The following is a 15570-nucleotide window of genomic DNA, read 5'->3' as shown; positions in this document are numbered from 1 at the left end:
AGGCAGGGTTGTGAAGGAATGAAAGGTACCAGGATTGTACTGAAGAGAGAGGTAACAGCTTCATCGTTGATCTTTATTTACTGAGTTAACTGCTTTTATAGGCAAGGGAATGTTGGCAGTTGTGGTCAATCCAGAATTCAGTAGAGAATGAGAAATCTTGCATTAAACTGGAAATGATTGCACAGGAGGGGTGGGTCAAGAAATGGCAACAGGGTCTGCTGGCAGGAGACCCCAAGTCCCAGAGAGAAGCCAGCAGCAGTCTGTGCTGGCACAAAAGAGATTTTGTGGATGCTGTAATCTGGCAGACATCACCAATGGAGAAGAGGCCTGGGAGATTGCACAGAAAGGGTTGACTGATTTTGACTTCCGTGATAGTAAAAATGGGTGAAAAAAAATCTGGAAAACAAACATACAAAATGTTTAGAAATCCGTAACTCTTTGAAGAGGCTCAAAACAACCCGGTGGGACAAGAAATGATAATGCAGGCTTACCAGATGCCCATAAAACAGCAAGGTGACAGAGTCATGAAAAACTCAGATATATTTCTAGAAGGTGTGGAACAAAACATTTCCAGGAGTGTTAAAAGCACTATACAAAGTTCTGGAGAAACCTGAGATAGATTGATGGATATCATCTTGGTCATACAGGCTGAAGAAGAGGGAATTCACACTTGCAGAAGTGCACAGGCAGACTGCATTGGTGTTTGGGGAACATAAATTTTTCCTGTGGTATTGCAGCCACCACCATCCTCCTATGTGGGACTGTGCAAGACGCCTGCACTCCTTTCACTGGTGCAGTTATCTTCCTCACCTGAAAGGAACTGTGTATTTCAGCCTAGCAAGATGGGGGTGGCTCTCTTACAAATACATTTAAGGGTAAGAACAGGGCAATTAAAATTCCTGCATAAGCTTGTCATGGGGGCATACTTACCCAGGAATCAAAAAAAGGGCATAAAAACCATGGGAGGGGTGGAGGGGTCAAAACAGATCCACCAGGATCAGTTGTAGCAAGACACATTCAATTTCAACAGATTTGTAGGGAGGACAGCATGATATAGCTGCCTGAAGTCTTCCACCTGGAAGGTTCTTTCCCAATCCTATAGTTTAGCTCCCATCACTACTAACAAGAAAAAATTGCAACATTAGACTTATAATTTTGGGGATAACTTCAGAGATTTCCTGTTGGCCTGAGCTGCTGTGAGGGATCATGCTCCACAGCTGGTTGAGCATCTGTGAGCCAAGCCATGGGAAGATTGGAAAGCCTCTGACAAAACTCATCTGCACTGCTGGGAGTGAAGTGCAATTACAGAGCCACACCATGACTAGGAGGCCATTCACCCCTCTTTGATGACTAGAAGAACCATGAAATTGGGAGAAATGTTGACCAGGTGCTTTTAGTTCAGGTGAAGTTGAAGCTGAGCCAGCTCAGAGGAGCTGAGACCAGGGATTTTGGCAGGCTTGGTGCATAATATGACTCTCCTGATTCTAATGAAAGTCATATATGCAGCACAAAACTAGGCAAAAATGAAACTTTGCACTGAATTGATTCAGTCTTGTGTTTCTGTGAACAAGTCTGGATCATTCTCAGAGTATTTTTGGCGTCCCTTAGGGAAGGCACACCTGTGATTACAGAGAACTTGAGGAGAGGAAAGAAGCAAGATTTATATGCTGCACAGAGGGCTAGAGCTTGGGCTCCCACACAAGAAGGTCCCAGTGGCACAGCTGAGCATCTGCAGTCCCTGTGAAACTGATTGGACTTGCAATCCTTGGCTTTGTGTCTGTGCCTGACTCATCTGCAGCAGCTCATTGGAGAGTGCTGATCCCCTATTCCCATCATTGTTTTGCTCCCACTGCATCCCCATATGCCAAAAGAATGTTGTGACACAAAACTCTTACTGTGATAGAAGAAAAGTTCACATTCACACTGAGAACCAGGCCAGGGGATTCATTGTGGGACATGGGATTTTCATTGGGGGACATGGGAGTTTCATCAGGACACAGCAAGAAGTGCCACTGCAGGAAGACAAGGAGCTGCTGGGAAGCTCCCCTTGGTCTTTGATTCTCTCTGATATATTTGTGTAGACTCTGTGCAGTCCTGCTGCATGGGGAATTGCTGTGGGACTTTTGCAATTCCTGCAGCAGACAGCAGGTTTGGCCCATGAGCTGCAGGCAGGGCAGCTAAACTCCATTAAAATTGTCCTTTTGTGAAAGACAGAATCATCAAGTTATATAAAGATTTCAGCTGGAAGGGACCTTTACAGGTCACTTAGTCCAACCCTCCTGCAATGACCAGGGACATCTTCAGCTAGCTCAGATTGCTCCAATACACATCCAGTCTGACCTTGAATATATTTGAGCTTGGGGCATCTGAGTTTGGGGCATCCATCCATTGTTCTCTGGACAACCTGTTCCAGAGTTCTGCCACCCTCATCACACGAGGCATGCATGTGTACTTGTGGTAGCAATGTGCGTCATGAAGTGGGCTGGCATTGCTGCCCATGCTTGAACAGCTGCATGGAAACAGCTCTCAGCCCTGGCCTCAGCACTGTTCCAAAGAGTGGTAAGAGGCACACTCTGGAGTGCACATTCCTCACCTGAATCACCACTGCAATACCCCTTACCAACATTCTTTCATCTGACTCTGAGGTGATTCCTGCAAGCAGCTCATTTTGCAAAGGCATAAGTGATATTCAGAGCTGGTTGCCATCCCACTGATGGGAACAGGACATCCAGGGCAGTCAGGATTAGGGAGCATATTAAGCACTTCCCTACTGTGCACAAACCCCTTACCTGACACCATCTCTCCCCCGTAGCCCTGCCTGAGGAGGGAGAAGACCACCTTTTGCTGGAGGGCACAGTCGATGCAGGCTTGCACTGCCTGCTGCAGGGCTGCCGACGGCCGCTCGGGGCCAAAGTGCTCCGGCAGCTGCTGCACCTTTCTCCTGTCCAGGTACGGCCCCAGGTTCGCTTGCTTGTTGACATAAATGCAGACTGTAAACATAAAAGGCCAACAAGGTTATTGCAAAACAGTCCTGGGAGCATCCTAGGAAATGCTAGCATTCTACATTTCTATTCATTTCCCAAGTTCTTCCTTCACTGGTGAATTGTTGTCACTTGTGATGGCAGAGCCAGACTTCCTTGTGCTAATGACCCATTGCCAGAGCAAAGCAAGCTGAGTTTAGGTCTAGCTCAGTGTCACAGGCTAGGATAAGCTACATACATCTCAAAAAGCTCCTATATATGCCTAGGGTTTGCTGTCTTGAGTCCACTTTGTCCATGCAACTTGTGACCAGAAAAATGTTTTGGGAGTGCAGGACAGTGACTAGCAGTGGTGACTTCACAGCAAGGAGGGAATGCCAGCCTGAGGTGTGTTTTCAGATTATTTTTTTCCTTTGTTTTTAGACTGGTTCATTGAGAGCTGCTATGAGAAGCACTGCTCTGAGATGACTTTTGTAAAGCCTTTGGATGATTCCTTCTTCAAACGCAGCTGTAATTTCTGGAGGGTTTTGCTGCACAGTGCCATGGCAGAAATCTGGTCTTTGGGAGCTTCCTAACTCTCCATGACCAACCTAACACTCTACAAACTGCATTAAGTTGAGGGAAAGTGTACATGGCGTGCAGAGCTACATTTTGGGACTGCAACAACGTGTCTGTGCTGCAGAGGGGTCCCTGAGGGAGTCTGCCCCAGCCTCTCCACAGCCAAGCCCTGCACACCCCCTCTCATAATCTGCAAAGGCAGTTTTTCTACATGCCATCAGGCCTGCCAGCAATAGCCAAAAACTGAGCGTTCTCCTCACTACTGTGAACTTATTTTAAGCTTGGCTGAGGCTAACTGCATCTCAGGGGAAGCAGGGATAGAGCTGGGTAACTAAGGGCGACTAAGACACAGCCTGAAGTCAGGCTAAAGTGAGACATATTATAATAGCTGGCTGAGTGTGCTCGACCTGTCATCTCTCAAACAATATAACATTATCTTCTGACAGAAATCAGATATGTGACAAAAAAACCCCATCAAGCAGAGTGGAGGACATGATGACAGCTGTGTAAAGTTGGAAATAATTTACAGTTTGCATCACCATAATGAAAATCTAGTGCAACTGTCACAGTGCACTCTGCTCCCCCATCTTGCAGGGACTAGCAGAAGGGGCTCAAGCCGTACATCCAGGGTAAACAGAGGGATAATACCAATCATACTTATCATTACAGTGCTTCACAGCTTCCAAGTGCCAAACAAACAAAGGGATAGTACACTGAAAATATGGCAGCAGCATGCAGGAATTGCAGGGAGATGTCAGAGTGCAGCTTTCCCAGAGTGCCACACCTTGACAAATCTGTAGAGTGTGGTCTCTGTGTGACAATCCACTGGTTTTGTCGGGGCTCAGCTGTGGGAGGGACTCTGCAGCTTGCAGGCAATGTGCTGAGTCCCCCACTGCAGATCAGGATCCCTACAGTCCTTCTGAAGCAGAGAGGGAGATAAAAGCTGGCTTGAGCTTCCCTTCACCTCCTGGCAGGCCCACTCTGGTGGCAACCTGCATGCTCTGTAGGGAGGAAAGGTGCCAGTGGCATGAGGATTGTGGGCTGACCGAGGTGTGGGGCACTGCCTGAAATGACCCACGGAGCCTTTGGAGCCACCCTGGTGGCCTGGCAGGGCTGCAGGACTGTGCCTCCCTGTCCTGCTCCAAAAGCAGCCTTGGGCACAGCCTCTCAGGGCACTTCCACCCACTCAGCTGCTGTTTGCCAAGCGCTTTGCAGACTTTGCATGTGAAGGGATAAACGAGAATAAAATATATTATTGTTGTTGTTGCTGGGTTTAGTATCATTCTGCCACCAGAGCAGATGGAAAACTTCTCCTCTGTGCATCCCAGCTAAGAAATAATGGGATTTATGTGTTGTGTTTAGATTCTAATGTTATCTAATCCATTTCTCTGCTGAAATCTCAGGGTAAATCAGCTGTCTTGTTGATTTTCTTCTTATTTACATCTGTTTAAAAGCCTTGACCTATGTTACTTTTGGTAATATAAACAAAAAGAGGGAGTAAGACCGTGTTTTCTGACTAGATTTGGAAATGACGATGCCTGCTGCTGTGATAAGGCATTGGGGTTTTTGTGCTGGCAGCCCCGCCTACAGTCAGACCATGGCTCCTCCCATTCTTCTCCCCACAGCTGTAACAGATGCTTCATGTTCACACAGGGATTTAGGTTGATCACTGCAACATATTAGATGGGATGAAAATGTTAGGTATAAAATGGAGCATTCATTGGTTTTTGATGTTCACATTTCAAGAGCAAGGGGACTGACATATCCACTAAACTTGACACACAGCAGTCAAAATACAATCTTGCAGGATAACTCTGCTCCTTGTCACTGGTCGCTAGACTAATCTGCAAACACCCCATTTTCATGAGCTCCCCCTGCTCTGGAAAGCCCAGCATCTGGCTGTGACATCTGGCTGTCAGCTCGTGGCTCCTGCTCACCACTTGCCCAAGGAGCACTTGAGGCTGAGTACCTGTGAGAGCCTGTGGGGTGTCTGAGTCGGGTACCGTGGCTGCATCCTGGGGGATTGAGCTGATATCCGGCTCCGGCGTGCTCCTCGGCGGAGAGATTGCTAAAGGAGTCATCAGGACACGAGATTTCAGCTGCAGAAAATAATGAAAGTATACACAAGATATTCCAATTTTATTCTATGGATGTCACGTCCCATGAACTCCCACTCATTAGCAATCTGCTATTGCATCACTTTCTCCAGGCCAGAAGATCCATCCTGCTCCCAGGAGGATACTGGAGCCTGAAGCCTGACTGATTTGCTGCAGACAGCAATGCCTTAAGCTACAGGATGCAAATATTATGCCACCCACCGGGTAGTTATTTACACCTGAGCAAATTGAGCCTAACACTCCAACAAATCAGTGCAATGGCATTTTATGAGCCATTTCATGCGGGTGTAAACAATGCTCCACAGCTCAGAAAAAGGGGGTCTTTAACTGCATCATAATTTAGGGCCAAATTCTGCTCTTGGTTGCAGAGCTGTAAATCTTGTATAAATCCAGTGGCACCAAGAGGCTACTCTGGGCTGACACCCATGTAAATAAGCTCACACTGTGGTCCAGACTGTGCTATTACCAGCTAGTAAATGCAAACTGCTGCGCTGCTGCACCCAGTGAGCTTTGCAACCTGCAGCCCAGCTTGGAAAAGAGAAGCATGATGTGAATTTGTGGTGCAGTATCACTATGTCTTTATGCTGCCAGTACATGACAACATCTCACCAGTCAAATGATGATCAGGTCCTCATATTTAAAAAGGACTGAAGTGATGGATGTGACCTGAAGGTACCACTCTCGTTTTTCTTTTGGTGAGAAGGGAAGTAGGGGGAAAGCAGAGAACCAAGCCCAAAGCTTGCTGGTTTATATATTTACACATCCTACAGCAAAATGTTCTTCTGAGAGGTATTTATTTCCTTTTGTTGTGTTTCAATGGACAACGTAGAAAGTATATTTTAGGTAGAAATGAAGTCAGACAACTGCGTCCAAATCAAACCTTGAGCAATCCCGGATGGAGAGTAGAAGTTGCTTTGGATGAAGACCTTTGCTGTCCCTGACTAGGAATTACAAATGTCTAAAATAATTGTCACTGTTTCAGTATAATGATAAAACTAGAAAGCTGGGGAAAGGAGAGGAAAGCATGTAGGACTTAGGAAGATCTAAGTTAGTTTTTACCACCACCTCCCCTGGGGCAGGCTAAATCCTTTTGTTTTCAGTCTGAAAGGGGGAAAAATAATAAATAAGTAGATCTGGGACAAGCTGTGGATTTGACCTCCTGCTGTATGGCAGTTGTACAGTATGAGGGACCCTGAACTGGCCCCTGGTTAGTGCCATTTCTCACTTGCCTGTGTTGTCTTGTTTTTGCAGAGTTGTCTTGCCTTCAGATTGGGATCAATAATGATCAGCAACAAAGTGCTGTCAGTTTGTTTTCACAGAATCACTGACTATGCTGAGTTGGAAGGGACCCACAAAGATCATCAAGGCCCTCCACAGGACCATCTCCAAGAGTCACACCCTGTGCGTGAGAGCATTGTCCAAATCCTTTTGAACTCTGTCAGGCTCGATGCTTACTTCCTTGGGGAGCCTGTTCTTGTGCCCAACCACCCTCTGGGTGAAGAACCTTTTCCTTATATCTAACTTAAATCTTCCCTGACACCACTTCATGCCATTCCCTCAGGTCCTGTTGCTGCTCGCCAAAGAGAAGAGATCAGTGTCTGCCCCTCCTTTTCCCCTCATGAGGAAACTGTAGACTTCAATGAGGTGTCCCTTCAGTCTCCTCCAGGCTGAACAAACCAAGTCACCTCAGCTGTTCCTCATATGTCTCCACCTCAAGGCCCTTCACCATCTTTGTTGTTCTCCTTTAGATGCTCTCCAATCGTTTAATATCTTTTTATATTGTGGTGCCCAGAACATCACCCAGCACTGGAGGTGAGGCCGCCTCAGTGCAGAGCAGAGCAGGACAATCCCTTCCCTTGCCTGGCTGGTGATGCTGAGCCTGGTGCCCCCAGGACACCACTGCCCTCCTGGCTGCCAGGGCACTGCTGACTCATGTTCCACTTGTCATCAACCAGGACCCCCAGGTCCCTTTCCACAGCACTGATTCCCAGCCTCTCATTGCCCAATCTTTCCGTGTATCCATCCGAGGTGCAGTATCCAGCACTTTCCCTCATTAAAATTCATATGGTTGGTGATTGCCCAATCCTCTGATTTGTCAAGGTCTCTCTCCTGGGCCTCCCTGCCCTGGAAGGAAGCAACAGCTCCTCCCAGTTTTTCATCATTTGTGACCTCGCTTAGTGTCCTTCCAGTCCTGCATCCGAGTCATTTATGGAGATGTTGAAGAGCACAGGGCTTGGGATGGAGCCCTGTGGGAAACCCATCAGTGACAGGTCACCAGTCCAATGTCACCCCATTCCCTGTAATCCTTTGTGCCTGACTGGTGAGCCAGTTGCTCACCCATGGCATGATGTGTTTATCCAGCTGTGTGCCTGACATTTTGTCCAGAAGGATACTGTGAGAGACAGTATCAAAAGCTTTACTTTTGAATGGGAAGAGAATAGAATTTCAAAAATCAAGGTCTCCATCCAGTTTGGGATTTATTCCATCTAAGAAGGTGAGAAGCAGCATGATTTATTACATTCTAAAGCAATAAGTCGATTATTCAGTTTTCTATGGCAAAGTGGGCTGGCAAGGTGAAACTTTGGGTAGCCCCTATGTTAGGATTCTGGGCTTCTTTTTGATCACACATATATATACACACACATACACAAAGAATGTAAATGTACATATGTGCATTTGTACGCACTCTGTATTTATTATATAAAATATATGTGTTTATAGAGAGATGTGCAGATATAGAATCACAAAAGCATTTAGGTTGGAAAAAACTGCTTAGATCATCGAATCTGATCATTTCCTAACATTGCCAGGACCACTACTATACCATGTCCCTAAACACCTACATATCTTTTGAACACTTCCAGGTACAGTGATTCCACCATTCCCTTTGTTCCCTTTGCTTGAACACCCTTTTAGTAAAGATTTATTTTTTCCAAATATACAATCTAAACCTCCCCTAGCACAACTTGAGGCCATTTACCTTTTCCCTATTGCTGGTTGTCTGGGAGAAGAGAGCTACACCCTCCTGCCAGGTGGCTGTAGAGATTGAAAAGGTCTCCCCCGAACCTCCTTTTCTCCAGGCTAAACACCCCCAGCTCCCTCAGCTGCTCCTCATAAGACTGATGCTCCAGACCTTCACTGGCTTTGTTGTCCTTCTCTGGACAGGCTCCAGCAACACTTGTATGCTCTCACTCTTACATTTCTCTATATGGATACTATTTTTGAGAGAGTACACCTGACAAATTCTGCTTCACTTACATGTTGGCTCCCTAATATCCTTACTGGCTCACGTTCCTGTGGTCCCAAACAGAGGCACAAAAGTCCCCTCTTCAGCCCCTGAGCCTCGTAAGTGTGTGCTGCCCCACCAACGCTGTGCACTGCCTCACCAGCATCATCAGACCTTTTTCTCCTCCTAGATCTTGGAGGCCCAGGCAGGCTTACATTCAAGAGCAAAAGAGCAGAGAGCAAGGCTCGTGTAAACTCTGTTGTGTGGAAGCCCCTTTATTTGTTTGTGGAAACCCCCCTGTTTTAGTGAATAATTTACTGCAAAATTAATTGCAAGAAAATGTGCTCTACAGCCTCTGGGTAGAGATAAATGTCATTTTATTAGGGGTAGTAGAGAACTGGCCTTTGTTAAATCAAAATGAAACAATGTGTGATTAGTGCAAGAGATGGAACATTAAGCAAACAACAGTTTAGCTGCCTCCTGGCCATTGAAATCCTGAGTAGTCCCTCAATATAATGAAGGGTAAATCTCAAAGTATTCCACTTAAAGATGTCTTTTCTTGGACTGAGTCTTCTCTATGGAAAAGCCAACCCAACCACCAGCTGACTGACTGAGAGCTTGCCAGTAGAAAGCACATATGTGTGAGAGTCAAAAAAAGCAGTGAAGAAGAGGGAAAGAGAAGGAGAAAAAGAGACAGAGGAAATTTGTCAGAGCACATTGGGAAATCCTTGTGGTAAGGCATTGGAATCAACTTTTGACTATCAAATGTTGTGAGTTTTAATATGTACAGCATGAGATGTAAAAGTGGTCGCTTTAAAACAAGATCTACAACCAACCCCCCACTCTTATGGGCTTTCTACATGGAAATGGGATCAGGGAAAGATGAACAGGGATTTTGGGTAGGAAATAAATGTGTCTACTTTCTCAAAGTCACCATGAATTAGATGCAGAGAGAGTGGGCTTTTGTGCCATTGATGATGGCTACAAGTTTGAGTATGCAGTGGCTGGGGACTCTCCTGAGTCCTGGAGTTTTTATTACAATCTGCACACCTCTTCAGAGAAGCCTGGATTCATCTAACTGGTATTTATGTCATTCCCCATCAAAAAAATGAAAGAGGGTAAAGAACATTTGCCAGGCAACTTTTTTTTTCTTTCTGAAGATCTCTGCCAGCTTGTATAATACATGGGAAAGTAACATGATGAACCTCAATACAATTTCCCTGCAGTTTTCTTAAACTATTTAGATGCAGATTCTCATTTTTATGGCTTCCTGTTCCATTGTACCAGTTGTCCCTTGTCCTGAAAAAAGAATTGCTAGAAAAGGCTGGGATTCACCCCATCCCCGTGGGTCTTTGTCCTTCCAGAGGGCAGAGGCACCTCCTGGCAATGAGAGCTTTTGCTGCCAGAGAGAGAACCATCTCCAGCCCCTGCAAATGTGCACTAAGGTGAGTGTCTGAGCCAGCCTGGTCCTGCCAGGTGGATTTCTGATGGCTGGACAGAAGGTTGCCATTAAACATACACCAGGGAAGCACAGAGCTTCTGAGCACATGTTTTGGGGTCCGTGGCTCTGTGCATTTGGCTGTGAGTGAGGACACTCATAGCACAAGCCCAGTCACTGAGGGTGAGAGAGGAGGTCAGCTGGCAAAGGCAAACACAGTCCAAGGTCTTTCCCACCTTTCCTTGTGTTATGCAATAACTTCCTTCTGCACAGCAAATGATGCAAGCGAGTCTGCACACAGCCTCCTACATCCCATCAGCGTTTCACAGAGAATGAGGCAGGTAACCTTGACAGGAGGATATACAACCTTGAAATCCAAGGCTGTATCACAGGACAGGTGAATAAACAGGACACTTTAAGGTTGCCTGTGCAATCTCATTCCCAATGCATCCAAATCCTGACTGCTTATTTGTCATCATTAGTATTGACTCCTAGGGCAGCAGGGTAACCTGTGCCCCGTAATGGAGCTGTCACTCCACACGTGTGACACTCGCTGCCCACCCCACCTGGCTGATGGCTGGGCTGGGGCCACCTCCCCAGGTGGGAGCTGCACTGGTTGCACAGAGGGACAAGCTGCCCTCGAGCTGCTCAAAGGCTGCCATGGCTTTGCTGCCCTCTGGGAGGGACAGAGTGTGGTGGTGTGTGCTGCAGTGCTGCCCCATGCGTATCCCTCCATGTCCTCTGACAGGGCAAATCCCTGCAGGGTGCTAACAAACCCTTCCCTCTTACAGCCTTCCCAGGCAGCTCTTCAGGGCTGCTCTCACTCACAGCCACAGAAATAAAACCCATCCATCGACTAACCTCCTCCCCTGGCTGCCAGAATAGGCTTTTTCCCAGAGATTTAGACAATCAGAAAGAATATTGTATTTTGGAGAAATGTAACATTTTATGGCAAATAGCTCCACATAAGGTACAAAACGTTTTTTGGAAAAACAGCTGATGAAATTTTATAGCCAAAGCTGTGAAAAAATAAACAGGATAGCAAAGAAAGGACTTTTCTTGGTGATGAAGTGTGATGAAATGTCATTTCAGGAAGACATAGATATTTCCTTTAATATCAGTGAAAACAGGCAATGGGTCACCTGTCTATAAAGAGCATGTGATTGAAAATGCCTGTTATTCACATCTTGGTCAAAATAAATTTAAATCTAGGCTGTAAATTCCGAGTTTCTTAAAAATTCAGAAGTATTTTTCCATCTGTTCTGTAACAATTCAGCTCTCTGGCTGCTATAAAGAATTTGGTCGTCTGCCATTTGGGCAGGGAGTCATTTTTTAAAATGAATTTAAGTCCTGTGGTATCTGAAACTCATACAATTATCGAGCTAATTAAATCAAGCTAGAGTTCCCCATCAAAAAATGTAATTTTTGACTCAGGCTGAGGAAGTGCTTTGGATGGAGAGGGGCTCACTTCAGCTGAGCACACAACGTACAAAGGCGCCTCATGGAAAACATTGCTTTGGTGTGTGAATCCTACAGCTCAAATCAACCAGGCCAAGTGCCATGGGTGCTGCAGCTCATCAGTGTCAGCCCCATCCACCTGAGCCACTGGATATAAAAGGATGCCTTGTTATGTGCCATGCTCACCAAGAAGGAGCCTATCTCAGATACACTGCTGAAGGAGGAATGCTGTTGCCTCCTCACCAAGTGCCTGGGGACAAAGAGGAGGAATGTGTGGTACCCAGCAGGGATAAAGTGTCCCTTTGGAAGAAGTGGGGGACACAGCAATCAAATGCTCGGCCACGTAGGTCCAAAGCACAGTGTTACTGCAGCATTTTCAGGAATTTAAGTCTACCACTTCTCCCCTTTATATATGTGTGGTGATTGGTGAAAGACTTTTTTCCAGGTGGATGGGTACATTTGGGATAGCATGGAACATATTCCTCAGCATTTTTTTTGGTCAAATTACAAATCAAATGCAAATGCATGAGCAAGAAGTTGGGGTCACCAAGACAAGCAGGGACAGAAGGGACAGGGTCTGAAAAACCCTGTATACTAGGTCATTGTTGTATTTGGCAAATCACTAAATCTCAAACCTCAAAGACCCAATTTCAGCACATCTCCAAAGTATTATTGTCCAGACTGGATGGTTTTGATCTGAAGAGTCTGCAAGTCACCCATTTACTGATAATAACTAAATTACTTGAAATAAATATGATATATAATAAACTTGATATAAGAAATACCTCTAGTAAAGCAATTCAGATATTTCCATCCTGGAGTTTTATCCTGATATGGAAGTGAAAAAATAAAAAGTATTTCCATATCCCACATTTTACAAAACACTTGAATATTTGTCCCAGTCTTAGCTTGGAGTTCTATTTTGGAGTACTGTTAGACAGAGATTAGGGGAAAGGAGAGAAAGGTAAAGATGAGGGTAGCCTGCTCTAGATTAAGCTCAAGTCCAAGGCTCACAGCAATCAAACAGTTGGTCCCTGTGTCCAGAGCTCAGCCAGCAGCACCATGCATGGGATGTCGTTGCCTGCTATGAACCAGGAGAGCTCCATGGAAGAGCCAGGCAACACCCCAGACAAGACCTTCTCCAGGAAGGCTGCGTCAGCCTTGTGCATACCCTGATGGTTTTATTTGCTTTTCTGTCTTGAAACCACAAACCCAAGCAGCTCTGATTTTCCAACAGTCTGCAATTTGCCCTCCTTGTGCAGCACTCTGCATGTCTGTGCCAGTGCCCATTGAAAACAAGGAACAGGCATGGCAAACATGCACAGAGCCCCGAGCTGGCTGGGGACGGAGACAGAGAGATTAACAGAGCAATCTGCTGAACACACAAGACCCCTTACTAAGCTGTGGCTCAATTTCACTCCCCAGAACAAATTCTCCTTCCCTAACCATCACAGTCCCATTTTTGCCTGGTGTGAGGCATCACAGTGGCACTGCTCCCACTGGTGCTGAGCCCACTGCAAGTGTGGTGGGAGAGACCCAGCCCAGCAGCAGCAGCAGAAGGGCTTAAGGCACTAAGGACTCCTGGCTTTCTTTAGTTCTGCCTTTGCCCCAGGGCTGCACAGAGAGCTGGGCAGGGAGCAGACAAATAAAGTGAAATACCATTATTTTTCTCAAATGCCCCTCTTTTCTTTTTTCCTTTGGAAAGTACCTTTTCTCCCTCCCCCTCCCTTTATTTCCACTCTCCTTCTCTGTATTGCTTTCCTTCTCTGTTCAGTTTGTTCAATTTCTAATCACCATAAGTGAGAGAGAGGAAAATGAAAAATGAGAAACCCTTCCCCAAAGGTGTGCAACCATCCCACACACCACTGTGGAAAACATTTTCAAACAGACCAAATTAAAATAACTTTAACCTTTGGGAAAACACACATGGTGTGGTTCTTGGGATGTCCTATGCAGGACCAGGAGCTGGGCTTAATGATCCTGATGGATCGCCTTCAACTTAGAATACTTTATGATTCTGTGATTTTTTTCACCAGCTCAGGTAGAAGAGAAACCATCTTCTCTTTTGTTTTGGTTTGGTTTGGTTTGGGGTTTTTTTTGGTTTTTTTTTTTTTTTTTTTTTTTTTGTTTGTTTTTTCTTTTTCTTTGCATTGCTCTGCCCCTGACTTGCACAACTTTTCCTCTGTTCCTGCATTTCAGCTGAAATTCCAGAAGAAAATGCATGAAGACCACCAGGAGGTGGAGAAGGAATGTGAAAGCCATGCTTCTACCTTGTGCCCAGGTTTTCTCCCTCTCTTCTTTGGGATCTTCATGCCTGGCAGAGCACTGGCAGGCGCTGAGAAGAGGTTGTGAACAGCCATTTTGATGGGTGCTGGCTGGAGCGGGGGCCGCCCTCGCTTCTTCCCTGCCATCCTGGGGGACTGCATCTCCCCAGCAGCCAGGCTGGGGTCCAGGCACGGTGGGTGGCTCATCTGCCCTAAGGAGACCAAAAAAAAAAAAAAAAAAAAAAAAAAAAAGCAAACCAACTCTTTATTTAATTTTCATTTTAGGTTTTTGGTTTTTCTTTTATCCCAAGGCAGTTTTCTCGATGCTGTCATTTTCCCTCTTACCATTGCTCACAAAGCAGCAAGAAACACACCACAGATGTATGACCTTGGGTGGGATTCACCTGACCACAGCCTTATCTTCACCTGACCACAAAACCCCTATTTTTCCCATTTCCCTCTCCTGACCATGAGTACAGTAGGGAGAGTTGCTCAGGTGGTGAGGCTTCTATTGCAGATGTCCAAGAGGTGAATCCCACAACCTTGGGGATACCACCTCGACCCTGCATCCTGCAGATAGGTGTGATGAAGGCTTGATCTTGCAGCCATCAGTCAGAGGGGTTTTGGAGTAATGATCTCCTGCCAACATGGTTTTTCTCACAAATTCTGTGGTTCTGCAAATCCTGCCTCACCTCAAAAGTAGTACCAATACCAGAATGGACTTCTCTCCTCTTCATCCACAGCCCTCCTGCGTGGGGAGGCTGGGCTGGGCCATGAGGTAGCCAGGACAAGGTAGCCATGTTAGAGGGTAATTGCCAAACATTTCCTTTCTGCAATTTTACAGCATCTGTTACCATGCATATTAGTAGTGGGCTTTTGGATCTACTCCATCAACACAGTTACTTCACCACAACTCCATGCAGCTGCTGAAGTTGAGCACGGATGATGGAGTGGAATTTGGTCCATTTTCCTCTGCCCAGATTTTAATAAAGAAAACAAATATACAGCTATATGCACAATGCCAAGGGAACAGACAACTTCTGGTAAGGGTCACCTAAGAACAAAGGTTAATTAAAAAAAAAAAAACAAACAGCTGAAGCAATATGTTTCCAAATGTTGTTTTGTCCAGGCATTTGATTTCCTGCATATGGGCAGAATAGTAGTCCCAGTCCTGCCTGCATGCATTGCCAGGCACAAAGGTCCAAGCAATTCTCATAACTTTATGATAAACCTTGCAATGGCTAATGTTATCAAAATTGTGCTCCCTCAGGCCAGTGATAATGGAAGGTTTCCTGTTTTCGGGGGGTTTTTTTCACAGAGCAGGCTCATAGCTCTCTCAGCTTCAGAGAAAGCCTAAAGATGTGGTTCAAGAGCATTCTCTGCATAAAGTAAATAAAGGTTTGTTTATTACTACAACTAAAATTTTTTACAAAATCTATAAACTATAAAACCTACAAATTTCCCAGAGCCTTACAAATTTCTCAGAGCACTTCAAATGTCACAATTTCAGAGCCCAGTGTGACCAAGCTGA

The 15570-nt window shown here is 45.6% G+C and overlaps 1 protein-coding gene across 1 annotated transcript in view; it reads right to left on the bottom strand.

Annotated features, from left to right (window-relative positions):
* The window catches only part of SCML4 (Scm polycomb group protein like 4), a 41288-nt gene extending 27042 nt beyond the window's left edge, over window positions 1-14246 (bottom strand). Inside the window, exons 1-3 of the mRNA XM_059469422.1 lie at window positions 14046-14246; window positions 5506-5635; window positions 2790-2990 (exon numbers count right to left, since the gene is read on the bottom strand). Coding sequence (XP_059325405.1) covers window positions 2790-2990; window positions 5506-5635; window positions 14046-14246 — 532 coding nt within the window. The remainder of the gene's footprint in view (window positions 1-2789; window positions 2991-5505; window positions 5636-14045) is intronic.
* Between the last annotated feature and the right edge of the window lie 1324 nt (window positions 14247-15570).

The sequence above is a fragment of the Ammospiza nelsoni genome, chromosome 3, assembly GCF_027579445.1.
Source record: "Ammospiza nelsoni isolate bAmmNel1 chromosome 3, bAmmNel1.pri, whole genome shotgun sequence".
Lineage (NCBI taxonomy): Eukaryota > Metazoa > Chordata > Aves > Passeriformes > Passerellidae > Ammospiza > Ammospiza nelsoni.
Note: the sequence above shows the minus strand (reverse complement) of the source record. Positions and strands in the feature narration are given on the sequence as shown.